At 41.7% G+C, this 17,457-nt stretch overlaps 1 protein-coding gene across 1 annotated transcript in view; it reads right to left on the reverse strand.

Annotated features, from left to right (window-relative positions):
* Positions 1-2,309: 2,309 nt before the first annotated feature.
* The window catches only part of LOC105694344 (protein PTHB1), a 29,172-nt gene continuing 14,024 nt past the window's right edge, over positions 2,310-17,457 (reverse strand). Inside the window, exons 10-12 of the mRNA XM_012414889.2 lie at positions 16,897-17,064; positions 3,523-3,660; positions 2,310-2,750 (exon numbers count right to left, since the gene is read on the reverse strand). Of these exons, the coding sequence (XP_012270312.1) occupies positions 2,445-2,750; positions 3,523-3,660; positions 16,897-17,064 (612 nt within the window). The 3' untranslated portion in view covers positions 2,310-2,444. The remainder of the gene's footprint in view (positions 2,751-3,522; positions 3,661-16,896; positions 17,065-17,457) is intronic.

Raw genomic sequence — 17,457 nt, forward strand, 5'->3', positions numbered from 1 at the left:
GCCCTGACTCGTGAAATTTCATTTTTACAAACAATTTTTACACTTCTGTTATACAAAGTGGAACTACATGGGCACCCCAACCTTCCTTAGTGTCCTCGTAATCACGTAAAATTTCAAAAGTACGATAAACCATTGAGTCTTCGCGTTGCCTTAATTATTAACCGGAAATTGGATGATTGGGAGCAAATTTTAACATTTCACAAATCTGCACTTTGCATTTGCACGGCATTATAGGATATTCTTGCGTAGGAAGTCGCGCTTCGTAATAGTCGGAGAGGAAAAAAGAGTGAATCCGTTCTTTGAAGAGAGACATTTATATTTTTTGTATACGTAAAAAGGAACGCCCCGAGTTTCCAGGGAATTCGATTACGAAGCCGACGTGCAGGTTCCACGTAATCCGTTGCGGGAGCACATCCGGATGACGACGTCGACGTAGATGCGTCGTCGAGGATGTCTCATCTTCGGCGGTCACAACCTTTCCTCCGAGTCCCTGATTCATCTCATTTCTATTTTGCGGTCTAATTCCGCAAGTCTTATCTCAATCCCCACCCCGAGGGAATGATTCGTTTCATTGATAAACAAATATGTTTCAATGAAACTTATTCTTTCTTTGTTATACAATCGAACAAGGTATACCTTGTTGAAACGTATTTGTCGATTGACCATATTTGTTTCACGTGATCGAACGATTTGGTTCCTTTAAATTCAATAAACGTTTCGTTTAAACGAACATCGTAAGAGAGGAAGAGATTTTCCGTTAACGGAGGCAAAGTTTTATTGTATTAATTATCCGTTAATGGCTGGCAATTCCGTAATACAAAATTGCCGATATCTTAAACCGTGAGACTGTGCCCATTATTTATACAATCGTTAATTACACGGTGCAAGCATGGGCATTAATAAACATTGATTATATTCTTTGACATCGCGGTGCAATTAATTTATTACTCAACGGAAAGTCACCGCGCAATTAAGAGTGATTTCTACGTTAAGAAAGTGCTGCCTTAATTAATTGAACTTCAATTACTATCTACAGCAGCGCGGAGTGGGTAATTATCTGAATGTAAATTGTTAAATGCAACGTAATAATTAATTACTTTAGTCGTTTTGTAGAAAATTTTTTTTAATTGAAATTTCATGAGTGTCAAGACCTTCCTTATAGTCTCTATATTCACGTTGTAAAGTTTGTAACGATTCGGTAAATGCAGTTCGAAGAAAAATTTAATAAACGAGACTCTTTGTCGCCACTTCCATATCCCCTTAAGGTGAAGTGAAACCCCCCTCAAATCGGTCGACTCGAATAAGACACTTTTTTTTAAGGGTTTTGGATAGAACCGTCTGAAACTTTGACACATGACTCGTGAACACCTAGAAATTACCCTGACATTTTCAAAATTTGGATTTTCGAACAAAATTTTTTGACTTAGCTCAAACCAGAACCAAAATGGCGTTGAGCTCTCATATTTCAATGGATATCCAATTATTGAAGGCTCTTATATGCAAAACGAAAGGGTTAGGACAATTTGATGACACTTTAGTAATCGATAAACTTGCATTTGAAAGGGATAAAGGCATAAAAAGTGTCTTACACGCTTCGATGCTAAAACGATGGCAATACAAGGTCTTGGAGTGAAAATTTAATTAACATGGAAATCACAGATTGCGCAGGGGGTCCCTCTGCAGTCAATTAGGCCTCAGAAACCATGAATCCAGAAGATTTCTGGAGGTTTGCTTCGACTTCTTTATAATTATTGTACGAAAACGACAGATGGAATATGCCATTTAGTACAATACTCGATATAATTCGACATAGCTGTCGATATGAAAACGAACATCGGCAACGTAGGCATTTAAAAAGATCTTTACCGACGTCGATTAAGTTCCTCGGCATGTTTCACTTCACCTTAATGGGACAGTTTTGAACCGTGTCGCGAACAACGATTTCCAAACGGATAGGTTTGTGTAACTTCAAGAGGATATATGAAAGAGTCAGCCTTTATATACCTGAGAAATCAAATCGTTGGGGAGAGTATTCTCCGAATTGAGGGTACCGATTAGTTTCAAATTTTACCACGGGAATATGAAGGCCCTAAAGTAGGGTAGCGACGTTCGTTTGTCAAAATATAGACGGTCGTGAATTCATGGGATTTCGACAGTTTCACATCTTTTATCGTTACTTTACCGAAATGACATATAGAACCCTTCAGTTCGTATAATTCTCAACGTAGACTGTAAAAGACTTCAACATAAATATAAATGTCGGTAATGGGACGCGCCAGCTTATGTTCCCACTTGAGTATTCAAAACGGCATTCCCCCCAAAAAGGGTATAGATGAATTTGACTTTATCGACGACGTTAAATTTCTTAGCGTCTTCCATATCCTCATAAGGCTTTTATTTTTCTGAGAGAAGGCAGCAAGGAGGAGCGGAGCTTCCGAGAGTCATCAGACCGGACGGGAGCCATCGCCATCCTCGGGGGAAGCGAACGACGACGTCGAGGACGTCGAGGACATCGAGGACGCAACGGAGAAGCGTATAGGATCCTCCGGAGGAGGATCAGCGGATTCGAATTCCGTTAAATTCGCGTCCTTGCCGAGTCTCTCCACGGCGTGGACGATGCGCTTCTTCAGCTTGCCGACGTCTCTCACGGGCTCCAATTTGTTCCAGGACCCGACAACCTCGTGTTCCTGCTTCCTGGAGGTCGCCTTCAACAAGACGGACAGTCCGACGTCGGCTATCTCCTCCCATCCCTGGAAGAACGAACTTCCCCGTGACCGAGAAGAAATCGACGCCGCGGGAAGACATAAATCGCGTCGCCTCCCTTAAGGGGATGCGAAAGTGGCCTCGAAGAGGTTTCGTTCATGAAACCGTTCTTCAAACTGGTTGCACCGAATCGATTTAAACTTTACAGCATAAATACGAAGGGTATTTCCATATAGCCTCCATGTTCACGTTGTATGGTTTGAAACGATTCGGTACATCCAGTTTGGAGAAAAGTCACGAACGATTGCCTCTTCAGATGCCACTTTCATATCCCCTTAAGGCAATGCGAATGTGACGTCAAAAATGTTTCGTTTATGAAACTTTTCATCGAACTGGGTGTACCGAATCGTTTCAAACTTGAAAATATGAACGTGAAAGCTATAAGGAAGGTCCTGACGCTCATGAAGTTTGAATTTTTTAATAATTTGTTTATAGATATTTTCAAAATTTTTGATAAAAAATGAAATTTCACGAGGGTCAGGACTTTCCTTATAGTCTCCATGTTCATATTATAAGGTTTGAAATCGGAGAAAAGTATGATAAACGGGACCTCTTCGATGCCACTTTCGCCCCACCTTAATTTCCGACCGGGGACCCGGCCGCAGTCGGCTCGCTTCCTCTCGCTTCGTCTCGCTTCGTCTCGCGCGGCGAGAGGAAGCGAGAGGAAGCGAGAGGAAGCGGAGGGCAGGGGAAGCCTCCTTGGGGGTAAAAAGTAGAAGTAGCAGGAGAAAACGTAATCGGGCCGGGAATCTTACGTACTACGTCGTCGTGCAGCTGCGGCACGAATCCGATCGCCGACTCGAGTAGGTTGTACTTATCGTCGTTTACGCAGAGCCTCGCCAGCAGGAGCAGTAACCTCAGGGCGCACCGCAAACCGTCCCCGGCGCGATCTCGTTCCTGCAATCGGGAGTATCACATATTTCTCCTTATTTTTCCTACTTCTCCTTCCTCTTTCATTCTTCGAGGCGCTATCGCATCGCCGGCCGGTCCAGGGTTCGTCGCGGCCGAAGAGTATTCGAGTATTCGAGTTTCCGAGGGTACCCGAGGACGTCCGAGGACGTCCGAGGACGTCCGAATACGTCCGAACACGTCCGAATAGATATCTAGACCTCGCATTGCAATTGAAGGGGTAAACTCGAATGTACCAACTGAGGTGCATCGCGTCCGCGCGAAGATCAAACCCAATCAGATGATAGACCATGTATATACATACATCATATTGCAGCGGAAGGGGTAAACGAAAGTACCATTTGAGCCGACAATCACCCACACGATTAAGGTGACGTGTAACCCCGCTCAAATAGGTCGATTCGAATAGAACACTTTTTTTTCAGGGTACTCAATACCCTGTCCGAAACATTGTTACATACTCGTGATCATCTAAGAATTGTCCCGATACGTTCAAAATTTGGATTTTTTAAAAAATTTAAATTAATTACAAAAATAAAATTAAAAATTCTGAAACCTGTAAAATTTCAATTTTTTTTTAATTTGCTTATAGGTATTTTTTAAATTTTGTATAAGAAAATGAAATTTCACGAGGGTCAGGACCTTCCTTATAGTCTCTGCGTTCTAAGAAAATGAAATTTCACGAGGGTCAGGACCTTCCTTATAGTCTCTGCGTTCACATTGTAATGTTTGAAGTACCTCGGTATACTCAATTCGTAGAAAAATTTCATGAACGATTGAGCCTTCGGATGCCACTTTCACGTCCCCTTAACGAGCTAAAATACTCGACTCGTCGCATCGCTGGACTGTACTATGAGATATTCGCTGCTTCACGCTCTGCGAGGAAACGAGCACGTTGCGATGCGATTAGTCGAGCGCATCTGGGATGGAAGAGAAAACGTTTACATAATCCGTTCGCGGAACGTCCCGCGTAAAAATCCCGAGTCTCGGTGGAGTCTCGATCTCGGATTAATCTCTATTGCGTCCCGGGTTAGTCCGGATCGAGTCTCGGTTGGTCTCGGAATCCGCGGAGCACTCTTCGAGCTAATTGAAGCATCTCCAGACGTTAGATTCCGACAATTTTTAACTCGCGAAGTAAACCCACCAACGTATTTCTTTAACGTTACGAGACCTTCCTGGGTCGACCGTTACATTATTTCATTGTTTCAGAAATTTCAAAGTTAAAATATTTAACTCTTTGGGGGGTTTTCGTTGGTTTCAGCCATTCGCGGGTTCTGGGCTTGAATCCCGAAACTGCAACATTTTTTCACGGCCAAAACAGGAAATATCAGCACAATCTTAAAAATAAAAGGTATAATGATCTATTCCGAGCAGAAAATCATTAATGCATCCCTCGTTCGATTTTAAACATTAAGGGAATGCGAAAATGGTATCCGAGGGGTCGATCGTTCATGAAACTTTTCGCTGAACTCGTTTCGAACATTACAACGTAAATATGGAGGCTGGAAGGAAGGTCCTAACCTCAATGAAATTTCATTTTTCATAACAAATTAAAAAAATGTAAGTTTCATGAGTTTCAGGACCTCCCTTATACCCACCATATTTATATTGTAAGTTTTAATCGATTTGTGGTCGGTTCTGTTGCTTGAGTTATTTAAGAAAGATTGCAAAAGGTATTTATAAATTATTCTCTGCTACTAGAGGAATAATGAAGAGCAAGGAACGCAACGATATTTTTAAAATTTGTTACAACAAATTTCGTTTTACTCTCTTTCGTTACTTCTCTTACTCATGCCACGAAATAGTATCAGAAGAAACCACTGATCTATACCCTAACTGGATAGCTGATATCCTACAAAATGGCGGGACGTTTTCAAGCGACCACAGCCTTCTGGTCATTGGCGCGTCAACTAATATCGTACTATTTTCGCATTCGTCAAAACAATGCGTCATTCAACCGTAGATAGGATAAGAGGGGGTCAAATTAATTTACTGCAAAAAAATAATTGTTTCCGCGATTTTGACCGAATGCGTCAAATTACAAACTCCCCTGCCCCCTTGCGCCTTTAAAAGGAAACCGAAATGAGGTAAACTGGATAAGCCCTTGAACACATTTGGACTCCCCCTGTTAGCGATCTAGGTTTACGTATAAAAATCTGTGGTATCGGCTGTCCAGTTAGTACACGGATCAGTGATTCACCTCTAAGCGTAAAACGATTAACCCGAAACGTCAAAAAGACGGATCCGATGGCCCAGAATCGATCGGAACCCGAAACCTTCCCTCGCATCTAATTTTATGAACGTTCGCACCTGGGGGCAGGAAGCTGCGATATTGCGCCAACAAAGAACAGACGGACATAAATCATTCGCACAGTAGTTACGTATCGATGGGTGAATGAAGAAAAACCTACATTCCCGTTTGCACACGAAGGCGAGCGAGAAGACGTCCCCAACCTCTCTCTCTCCCTTAAATGCCGAGGATACGTCCGTCTTATTTCATTCGCAACTTCAGAGAGTCGGGCAATATCGAGAATGCCGACGCGAATGCACGTAGGCATGCCCATCGGAGTCTTTCGGCATAATGCCGCATTCGCAATTAGCACCGGTCGCATAAATTCTTTCGCGTGTCTCTCGAAGAAGCAATCATCCGCCGCGCCATCTCGTGAGAAACGCAATGCACTTCTGAATGAGGTTGTCGCGTGACTTTCGGAGAAGAAATGCATTTTGTTCGGGGTGAGACTCGACTCTCAACGCTCTTAGATTAGATTACGTTAGGTTAGGTTAAGTTAAGTTAGCTTAGGTTAGGTTAGATTAGGTTAAGTAGCGGACTGCAGCGCTATCTACCGCCCGTTTTTCTTGTACTCGTGGTTGTATTTGTAGTTGCGTTGTTCGACATCGTTGATTAGGCAAAAATCGAAACTTTCGGCATAGTTTAACCCTTTTAGTGCCGTTCGATGTTGTTAATACTTGAAGAACGACGATATATCGTTGTTCGGCACTAAGGAATAGTTAAGCGTCGACTTTTAGGTTAGATGATGACTCTCTAACTACAGTCTAGACTTAAAGTACCTTTCTGGTCGCCTTAAATACTTTTCGAAATCTTTCCTATAGTTACGGTTGTGCTTGTAGTTGGGTTGTTACTTGTTTGTCGTTAAGGCGTTCCATTTCATGTTAAGGTAATATGAAAGTGCCGTGAAGAGGTCTCGTATATGAAACTTTTCCCTGAACTGACTGTACCGAATCGTATCGAACTTTACAACACGAATATGAAAGTTTTAAGGAAGGTCCTGACTCCCATGAAATTTCAATTTTTTAACAATTTGTTCATAGATATTCTTAACATTTTTCATAAAGAATGAAATTTCGTGAGGGTCAGGACCTCCCTTATAGCCTCCACGTTCATTTTGTGAAGTTTGAAACGATTTGGTACAGTCAGTTCGAAGAAAAGTTTGATGAACGATTGACCCCTCGGATGCCACTTTCACATCCCCTTAAGTAATCTCTAAAATTCAATCGTTAATAGCCACGGCCCCCCGCTTCCCTTTTTTCCAGGAGAATTCAACGCTTAATCGAGATTTCAACATGGACATCCAAATAGGTTTTTCGAAATTTAAGACTTCAACCTTCGTGCTGTAAACTTCTCCAAACCATCTTCGAAAAATACGCCGTCGAATGTCTATAAGACCACATTGTTGTCGTTTCTATGAAACGACCAAACACGTCGGCAACCACTTGGAGGTTTATTTCTCCGGTGGGGAGTTTATTTAAATTTGCTAGAAGAAGCGCCGGATTCGACGCCGCGACTTTCCGATTTTACCCAATTTTACGGCCGACGGGAACACTCCCAGAGACACGATACGTTCCTTGCTCTACGTTATTCCCCTAGTGGCGGAGAATAATTTATCAATATTTTTCGCAATCTTTGGTAAATATCTCAAGCGTCGAAATCGATTGCAAAAGTACAGCCGACCCGAACGAACCCCTTAAGGGCCTCGCAAAGCCAAGCCAACCACTCGAACAAGGGCAATAGGTTCCCAGGAGGTCGATTTTGTATGTTTGGTCAAACTGATCACTTTTCGAACTTTCATCTCGCTTAAGCTTATTCCCTCGATTTTGTAATCTTCGGGAGAGTTAGAATTTGTATGTCAAATCTAGTAAAAATGCTGAAAGTGAGCACGTTCCGCGGGTTTGTAATTATCACCAAGGTGAAAGTGTGAGATATTTCGGGTAGGAATACTCGACAAGAAATTTCGTATTGAAATGACGAGATGCGAGAGAGAGGAACGATAGATACAACGAGCAGCGAGAAAGAAACAATGACAAGAGCGCGATGCAAATGATGCGGACGTAAAAGACAAGTCAGGAGAGGTTAACACGGTCCACCTAGCCATATCGGTAATACTCGATGACAAACAGGAAAAAGAAGGTTGAAAAAACGAGAATAGCGAGGCGAACACCTCGGTATATTTTAGAATGAATTTCGTATGAGGAACGTTAACAGGAATGTTTATTAATAACACAAATACTTTTTTATATTATTATGCATCACAGGACGTTAGCAGGAAGAAATATTTGTTGTTGCTCCGTAACGTTCACTTTCGCCTCTTCATTATGTCGCATATAAAACTTGCAACTCATCGCAATTCTTTGTTCGTCCGGCGCGAGAGATAAATTGGATAAATTAAAACTGTTTCCAAGTAAAGACATACACGTTACTCTTCCGCCCAAAACCTTTCGCCCCCATACTTTCAGTCTAGAGATGTCGCATTTTTCCTGGAGCAGACAAAATCGGGTGAATAATCTCAGGTGAGATGAAAGTGCGAGAAACGAGCTCTCCTCCCAAAGATAACTGGCGAGCATTGACTGGTTTCCCTGCGGATATGCTGCCGTCACCGAATACACAGAATACACCGTGGAATCGTAGCAAAATGTGAATTACCGCGAGCGATAAAATCCTTTTTCCAAAGAAAACAAACATTTAGAAGCAAATAAAATTAAACCAAAGTAATAAAATATTATTCCGAAACATTTCTCAATTTGTTAACCATTCACCTGCGTCGTCCCTCGAATCAAAGTATACGCGTTACAAACTCGCGGGGGGTGCTCACTTTTAGCATTTTAACCCGATCCGAGGTACAAAATCGACCCCCAGGATCATTCCGCCATATCGCGTCGCAAATCGGTGCAGCCTTCACCCATTTGCTCCAGTGGACCTTGAATCGGCCGCAAAATAAGCCGGAGTAGCTTTAATTTTGTGAACGCGAACACGAGTCCCCCAACTGTCGGCGTCGTAGCTGGAAAACCATTAATCATCTTCTCGGTTTTCATCGACGCGGACGCAGAACCTAACCTTGCCGTTTTTGTCTCCTGGGCGTGGCTGAAGCGGGATGAGAAATGCTCTTTCTCCCCGTCAATTATGCCGATAAATAAGTTTCGATCAGGTGCGCGTTCCACGGTTAATTTCCACGTTTTCTGTGGCAATCGACATCTTATCCTGTCCAGCAGAAATTGAATAGCGCGTTGCAATTGTTTCTTTGGCTAGCGGTCTTCTTTGTGCCCCAGATAAACCCCGTCATGGCAGTCATCGGCAGTCATCGGCAGTCATCGGTGGAAATGGACGCCGACACAGGCCGCGGTAAACGGAACGGAGGGGAACCAACATCCGCAATCAATAAGTATGAGATAACAACCCTTGTTGACATCTGTTCGCTCGCAACTTATCCGAAGAACCCGCTAATAACGCGGTACATTGGCGGCAATTCCCCAGGGGAATCCTCTGCGCGGGAACTTTGAAAAACGTGATCGCCTAACCATGACGTAAAGGAGACAAGATGTGCCATGGCTCTTTCAACGGGCTGGATATAATTTGCTTTTAAATGGCAGCCATCGTGTTTGTTAACCAATCGCCCAGAAAGAAATTTTGTATCATCATATGACGAGGACAATCGATTTACAAAGAATTTGCGGACCATTTGTTGCATGAAATATCTGCAATATAATATATTCTTTGTAATCTTTGCTAAATATCTCAAGCGAAAGATTTTAGAAAATGTCTTAGAGATTTCATTCGAAGGTATTTGAAATATTTGTTGAAAAACTCAATGACATATTTAGTTTCAATTATTTATAAGCATATAGAAATTATATTTTTTCTTTTACGAACATATAATAAAAATATATTTTTTACTTCGCGATTATTATCGGACACTTCATTTGGTATCAAAAAACACGAGAAATTTTCCTAATATATAATATTTTCGTTCCGCTAATTCATTATGGAAGCAAAACGTGTGATTTTCATTTTAAATATTTTTGAAACGTTTATAATGTATTCGGAAGATAATATTTAAAAAATATTTATATTAAAATGAAACGAAATGTTTTGTATATCCGTTAGAATAATAATTATGAAAACACGTGGAGCTAATATTATAAAGATAATATTCTAAAGAAAACGCGTTGCAAATATTTACAAAATGTACGATATTCGTTAAATATATAGAAAATATAGGACAAATATTTCGTGCTCCTAGGGATGTACGCGCGTTACGCGATAAATTTGATAAAGAATTTGCGGGAAATTTGTCGTAAATGGTTGGAGCAATACGTTTACCGCATCCTCGAGTCATATGCCAGTTACGCCATAGTCGACGTTTATGAGCTGAAAATTTATGGAAAATTTAACAGGAGCTGTAACATCATTTCGTGGCATAAATTTGCGGACATTGTATGAAGTTAGTTGATGCCACAAATGTGAGGTAAATATGACGTTGCTCTACGTTCCCGTTTCCATCGCGCCATGGCTCAAATATAAAACTTTTCTCCGAACTGAGTACATCGGATCGTCTCAAACTTTACAACGCGAATATGGACACTATAAGGAAGGTCCCGACACTCATGGAATTTCATTTTTTATAACAGATTTAAAAAGTACCTATGAAGAAATAAAAAAAAATTCAAACTTGACGAGTTTCAGGACGTCCTTGTACCCTCCATATTTATATTGTGAAGTTGATTCGGTACACCCAGCTTGGAGAATAGTTTCATGAACCTCTTCGTGCCACTTTCACATCACCTTAATATTTGAAACTTACGGGCTTGTTAAAGCTAAATCAGCCACAATGGATTGTGACGTCAGAAAAGAGAAAATCCTGAAAAAAACGCGGCCTTCCTGGGTCCTCAACGTCCTGTCAAATGACATCGCCGACGCTCTTGTGGACTCCGCTCGTGTCAATGAGCAATCGTTCTTGCCTCGTTTCGCTGAATCCCCTCGACCTCTGTGCATTAATAAGTTTGATGTCATTGCGGTCTCAGCGAGTTGGTTGAACGACACGATACCCGGCAAGGCGGTTATGCCGAGTAATTATCATTTATTACGTCGTGATTGAATCGGGAAAAGAGCCGGAGGAGTTTGCACTCGCGTCGGTCGAGGATTTCCGGCGAAATTGGCCAAGTTGTTCCTTTCGATTATTATCCAATTAGCTGTTTTTCACGAGTATACTCGTCATGAAATAATGGCAATATTCCAACCGCATCTGCTACCTGGTTAATCGTGCGTCTCGGGTGTTCCTAACCTAAAAAAGCCAACGCTTAAGGCGAAGTGAAACACTCCTTAAATCAGTCGATTCGAATAAGACACTTATTTTTTAGGGTATTGATCCAAACTGTCCGAAACTTTGAGACAGGACCCATAATCATCTAAGAATTGTCGTGACACTTTCAACCATAATGCCACCGAACTCTTATATTTCGATCGATATACAATTATTGAAGGAATACGAGTTCTCGGAGTAAAAATTTAGTTGATACGGAAATCACGGATGGAGCAGGAGGGCCATCTGCAGTCTATGAGGGCCTCAAAAACTACGAATCCAGAGGATTTCTGGAGTTTTACTTGGATTTCTTTACAATTACTGTAAGAAATGACAGGTGGAGTACGCCAGTTAGTACAATGCCCAATATATTTCGACCCAGCTGTCAATATAAAAACGAACGTCGATAATGTAGGTATTTAGAAAAAACATTATTACCGACGTCGAACAAGTTCCACGACGTGTTTTACTTCACCTTAACCCACGGCAAAAGCACCCGTTCTCAATCGATCACCGAAGTTAAGCAACATTAGATGCGGTCGGTACTTGGATGGTGACCGCCCGACACTTTGTACTTTGGGGAAAAATTAAACGACGACGCAATTACACCTATAATAAAGATTCTAAAAATTGGATATGGTGTCCAGACAGATACCGCAGGTCGGAATAGGTGCTACAATGGTCAGGACCGTCACAACCACCACCTAACCTCTATTCTTGCGTCTTGGGTCCGACGTTCGCCCAAATTGGGTTATCCCGGGGCGTTATTCGCGATCCAGAGTGCCGTGATGTAAATATTCGATCGTAGGCGAATCCTACGCTGATTTATGTTCATTCGCGTTTGATATCGGCGCTCTGAAAGGAGATTCGTCGAACGTAACTTGTTTATTGTTCCTCGCTGACTCACCGTTTGACGATTCGCACGCTTAGGCAAACGCGTACCTTGCAGAAGGCCCAGATTTCCTGGGAGGTCAGGTGCTCCTTACGTTCTCGTTTAATCGGACTTCGATTTTAGTTTAATTGTAACAATTGTTTATAAAAAATGCAACTTTATGAAATGTTCGAACCGTCCTTTTAGCCTTCGTGTTCAAGTTGTACAGCTTGAAACGATTCGGTACACCCAGTTCGAAGAAAAGTTTCATGAACGATTGACCCTTCATGTCCTTAAGATTATGTGAAAATGGTGATATAGAGGTCTCGTTCATGAAACTTCTCTGAACTGGGTGTACCGAATCGTATCAAACTTAACAACGTGAAGTGGAAGCTTTAGGGAAGGTCCTGACCCTCATGAAACTTCAATTTGTTAAACATTTGTTCATAGGTGTTGTTAACATTTTCGATAAAAAATGAAATTTCATGAGGGTCAGGACCTTTCTTATAGCCTCTCTATATACGCTGTGTATTTTGAAACGATTGCGTATATTCAGTTCAGAGAAAAGTTTCATGAACGATCGACCCTTCAAATGCCACTTTCACATCCCCTTAAGGGTCCAGGGAAAACAGGTCGGCCATATTGGATCGTGGCAATGGAACACGGAAATCACTCGAAATTACTGAAATACAATTATGGAGATCTCTCGATATTTTAAGGTGATATGAAATGGTCATTCTATACATGTACAACGTAAAAATATTTATCAAACTTTTCTCCAATCTGGGTGCATCGAACGATTTCAAATTTTAGCTCCTAAGGAAGAACGTGGAGCGCATGAAATTTGAATTTTGAACGAAAAATATGTATTCTTTGTTCCAGTCTGGAATAAAGAAAAAACTTTGTTCAAAAATGACTATGTGCCGAAGTTTCCAACGATTTGGTGCATTCAGTTTGGAGAAAAATTTGATAAATATTTTGACGTTTTATATGTACAGAATAACTCTCTCGTATCACCCCTTAAGGGTCCATGGAAAGCAGGTCGGCCATATTGGATCGTGGCAGCGGAGACGCGGAAATCATCTGTAACTCTCGGAACACAATTATGGAGAAAACCGATCTCTCGATACCTTGAGCATTAGTTGCTTTCTTCTCGACAAAAGATTCGGACATTCCTCGAGTCGACTCGTCGCCGGCGGCCATTTTCCTCGGCTATCCGAAGTAACTTTTGGTACCTCTCTCCCGACGTGGGCTTCGGTTACAAGGACACGAGAATCCGTTCCGGTGAGACAGAAATTTCCGGTGTCGTTTCTAGCGAATCTAGGGCGAATTGAATTCTCGGGCCCCCGGCTGTTCGGAATATCCCTTCGAGTTTTTTAATTAATGCTTCCGGGTCGGAGCCATTGACGTGACGTGAACGATTCGCTCCCACGCGAGGATGAACATTGCCGAGGAGGGATTCAATTAGGAAATGGATTTTAATGCTCGAAATCACGAAAACATTGCCGCGATCAAGAGACGAAGGAGACAATGGTCGGTTCCACAACATGGATTAATAAAATTCACCTAAGGTGAAGTGAAACAAGTCCAGGAACTTGGTCGACGTCGGTAAAAACGGTTTTTCTAAATACCTACGTTGTCGACGTTCGTATTTATATTGACAACTGTGTTGAATTATATAGAATATTGTACTAAATGGCATACTCCATCTGTCGTTTTCGTAGAATAATTATAAAGAAATCGAAGTAAACCTCCAGAAAGAGGTTCGTTCTATAGCATAGAAGCGCATAAGATACTTTTTTGCCTTTATCTCGTTCAAATGCGAGTTTCTCGATTACCAGAGTGTTCTAAATTGTCTCTTTCGTTTCTCATATCAGAGCCTTCAATAATGAGATATCGGTCGAAATATGAGAGCTCGACGCCATTTTGGTTCTGGTTTGGGCTAAATAAAAAAATTTCTTTGAAAAATCCAAATTTTGAAAGCGTCAGGATAATTCCTAGGTGCTCACAAGTCATGTGTCAATGTTTCATACGGCTCGATTCAATACCTTTAAAAAATAGTGTCTTATTCGAGTCGAGGGAGGTTTCGCTTCACCTTAACTGAAACCAGTTGCCACAATTTCGAAGAAACGTCGCATCCAATTTACTCGAGTTTCTTTAAATCGCATAATTGTTCTTTAAATAATGAAAATATCTCTTTTGGACTATTCGAATAAATATTTCTTCGGTTCAAGGAGATTCTTTTCTCGCCGTAGCCGGTCGTGGGGGCGCTGGCTTCGGATGTCAGTAGTCATGCAGAGACGAGCCTGTAACGCTACCCAAGTGTGGCAACGCGTGTCGGAGGACTCGATATTCGTGTTACGCCGCCGTCGGGACGCACGTAATGCGTCCGCGCGTCCCGACGCACTCCGCCGAGCGTCACGGCGTTGCGCCACCACGTGTCAACCTAACCTCTACTCTCGTCGTTCCGTTTCCATTGTCGCTCGAAATAGAGACTGCCGATCCTTCGGGAAGAATCGATTCTCGACTCGATTTACGGGCTTTCCCCCCGCCGAGTACCCCGAGAGAAACATCCATCAATTAACTGTTCTTTAACTAGTTTTCATCATTCGAAAAGGACTCGGACACTTTCTATAAGAAAATTCACTTTTTTTCTGTACTAGGAAATCCTAATGACGGTTACTATATTTTTCTTAACTTTTGGGAGCAAAAGGCCTTTACCAAACCCTTGAGTTATGTTTTTTTAGATCTTATATCTGCCTCACCTTACGTGCACGTCTGTCTTACCGTTTTTAAACGTAGTTACAAAATTCATTTTCATTTTTCGATTAAGATGCTACACAGTCTCTATACGCGACGATCCAAAATGACCGACTTCGTCTTTTCTGGATTCCCAAAATTTTCAAATTCAAAATTATCGTCCGCTAGTCTTTATCGCGTTAAAAACACCACATTCTGTACATCGTGTGCGGATTATCATTTCTCTTTGTGTACCTTAATTGCAAAATTAAAAGCATGTTAGGTAATGTACGTCGGCAACGTAGGAAATGTTTGGGGTTCTCTCATTTTCCGCAAGTGGCGCTCGTATCGTTAGATCAACGACCTAGCATAGAATAATTTCTAAATATTTCTTTGTAATCTTTGCTAAATATCTCAAGTAGAAAACCACGTATATTACATGACCTATTATACTTATAATTAGCCAACCCTGGTCTAGAGTTGAAAAGTTTTGGGTAAAATTAAGGTAAAGAACGTAACAAAGAAAGATAACGCGTTTTACCGATAGGGCGAGAATGTATAAAAAGTTGATGAGAACCCACCAAGCATGCTCGGTCGTAGTTACGTAACATTGAAATAATATACAATGAGAATTATTCAAAAGATACATCGATATTATGTAATATGAAATGATTACCCTTCCGTAACGTTATTATAAATCTATTGCGGTTATACATTATTAGCATAAGAAAATATGGTACCGATATTTTATGTGAATGTTACGTACATTATTCTTTTTATTATCGATACTTATTCTTGATTCATGATTCACTATCTCCGTTGAGCTGGAAATTTTTCTGTAGCAAAAAATCCCCCGTGTTCAAGGGGAACCGATTTTAGGAAGAATGTCTCGTAAATAGGAAAAAACGCGAGTCGCAAATCGGCGGCGTTTCCCAGGAGGCAACACCTGGCCTTTCACCTGCGGCGAGCGGAACACCCATTCGGGTCGTCGGGATATTTGATAACGTCGTAAACCGTTTGATGTCTGCATTTAATATCCCAACTGGTGTTACATCCAGCCCCGACCGCAGAAATTGCCGATGCATAAACTGCAATACCAATCTGGCCAATGGCGACGCTTAGCGCTGATCGCCGTCACATTACTTAACCGCCGCCGGTTAACTTCTCTCTCGAAATTTCCCCACGAGCGTATTCCTTAAGGTGACGCGAAAGTGTGATATATACATACCAAAAAGTGAAAATATTTATCAAGCTTTTCTCCAAACTGGATGCACCAAATTATCTGAAACTTTAACACGTGATTATGGAGGCGACAAGGAAAAACGCGCTGCCCGTGAAATTTCATTTTTCCAAAAGAAAATATCTTTTTTTGCTTCTTGTCCGAGATAAGTACATTTTTTTCGAAAAAATAAATTTCACGAGCAGCGCGTTATTCCTTAGGGCGTCCATAATCACGTGTTAAAGTTTCATTCGTACATTCAGATTTCGTACAATAATTATGAAGAAATCGAAGTAAAACTCTAGAAATGCCCTGGATTCATGGTTTCCGAGGCCCTACTTGACTGCAGAGGGACCCCCTGCGCCATCTGTGATTTCCAGGTCAACTAAATTTTCACTCCGAGACCTCATATTCCCATCGTTCTAACATAGCAATGCATAAGTCACTTTTTTTGCTTTTATCCCGTTCAAATGCGAGTTTCTCGATTACCAGAGTGTTCTAAATTGTCTCTTTCGTTTCTCATATCGGAGCCTTCAATAATTGGATATCGATCGAAACATGAGAGCCCGACGCCATTTTGGTTGTGGTCTGGGCTAAGTTAAAAAAATTGTTTAAAAAATCCAAATATTGAAAGTGTCAGGATAATTTCTAGGAGCTCACGAGTCATATGTCAAAATTTCATACGGTTCTAATACCGATAAAAAAAAATGTCTCTTTCGAATTGACTGACTTGAGAGGGGTTTCACTTCACCTTAATCGAGCAATGTCGATTCCCCGTGATGGAAAAAAGCATTATTTCTTACCGCCTGCGCCTCGGCCAGCTGTTGAATCAGGTCGAAGGCCGACCGATAGGTGGAGTCCAGGAGGGTCGCCAGGCCGCCGGCCAAAGATCGGGAGTTCCGCTCCCTGAAGCAGCGCAGCATCCTCTTCTCCACGTTTCTCAACTGGGTCGTCGTCAGGGCGATCTCGTTCTGCAAAGACGACGGCGATTAATCGGCCGCGATGCGTCTCTTGAGGTGGCCCCGCGAGATGCGATCTGCAATCCGTGCGGCTCAAAATCGCGTTCTTCTCTAGCGTTCACGCGTGGTCCATGCGCCGGTTAAACCGTTGCGATTAATTGGCTTACGCGGATTCATCGCAACGATTTATCGATACACGTTGGACACCTTAAGGTGTCACGAAAGAATCATTCTATATATATATCAAAACGTCAAAAAGTTTATAAAGCTTTTCTCCAAACTGGATGCACCGGATTATCTGAAACTTTAACGTGTGATCATGGAGGCTATAAACAAGAACGCGATGCTCGTGAAATTTCATTTTTCACGAAAAAAAATGTGATTTTGGTTCTAGTCTAGGTTAAG

The sequence above is a fragment of the Orussus abietinus genome, unplaced genomic scaffold, assembly GCF_000612105.2.
Source record: "Orussus abietinus isolate OABI.00-Male unplaced genomic scaffold, Oabi_2.0 scaffold145, whole genome shotgun sequence".
Taxonomy (NCBI): Eukaryota; Metazoa; Arthropoda; class Insecta; order Hymenoptera; family Orussidae; genus Orussus; species Orussus abietinus.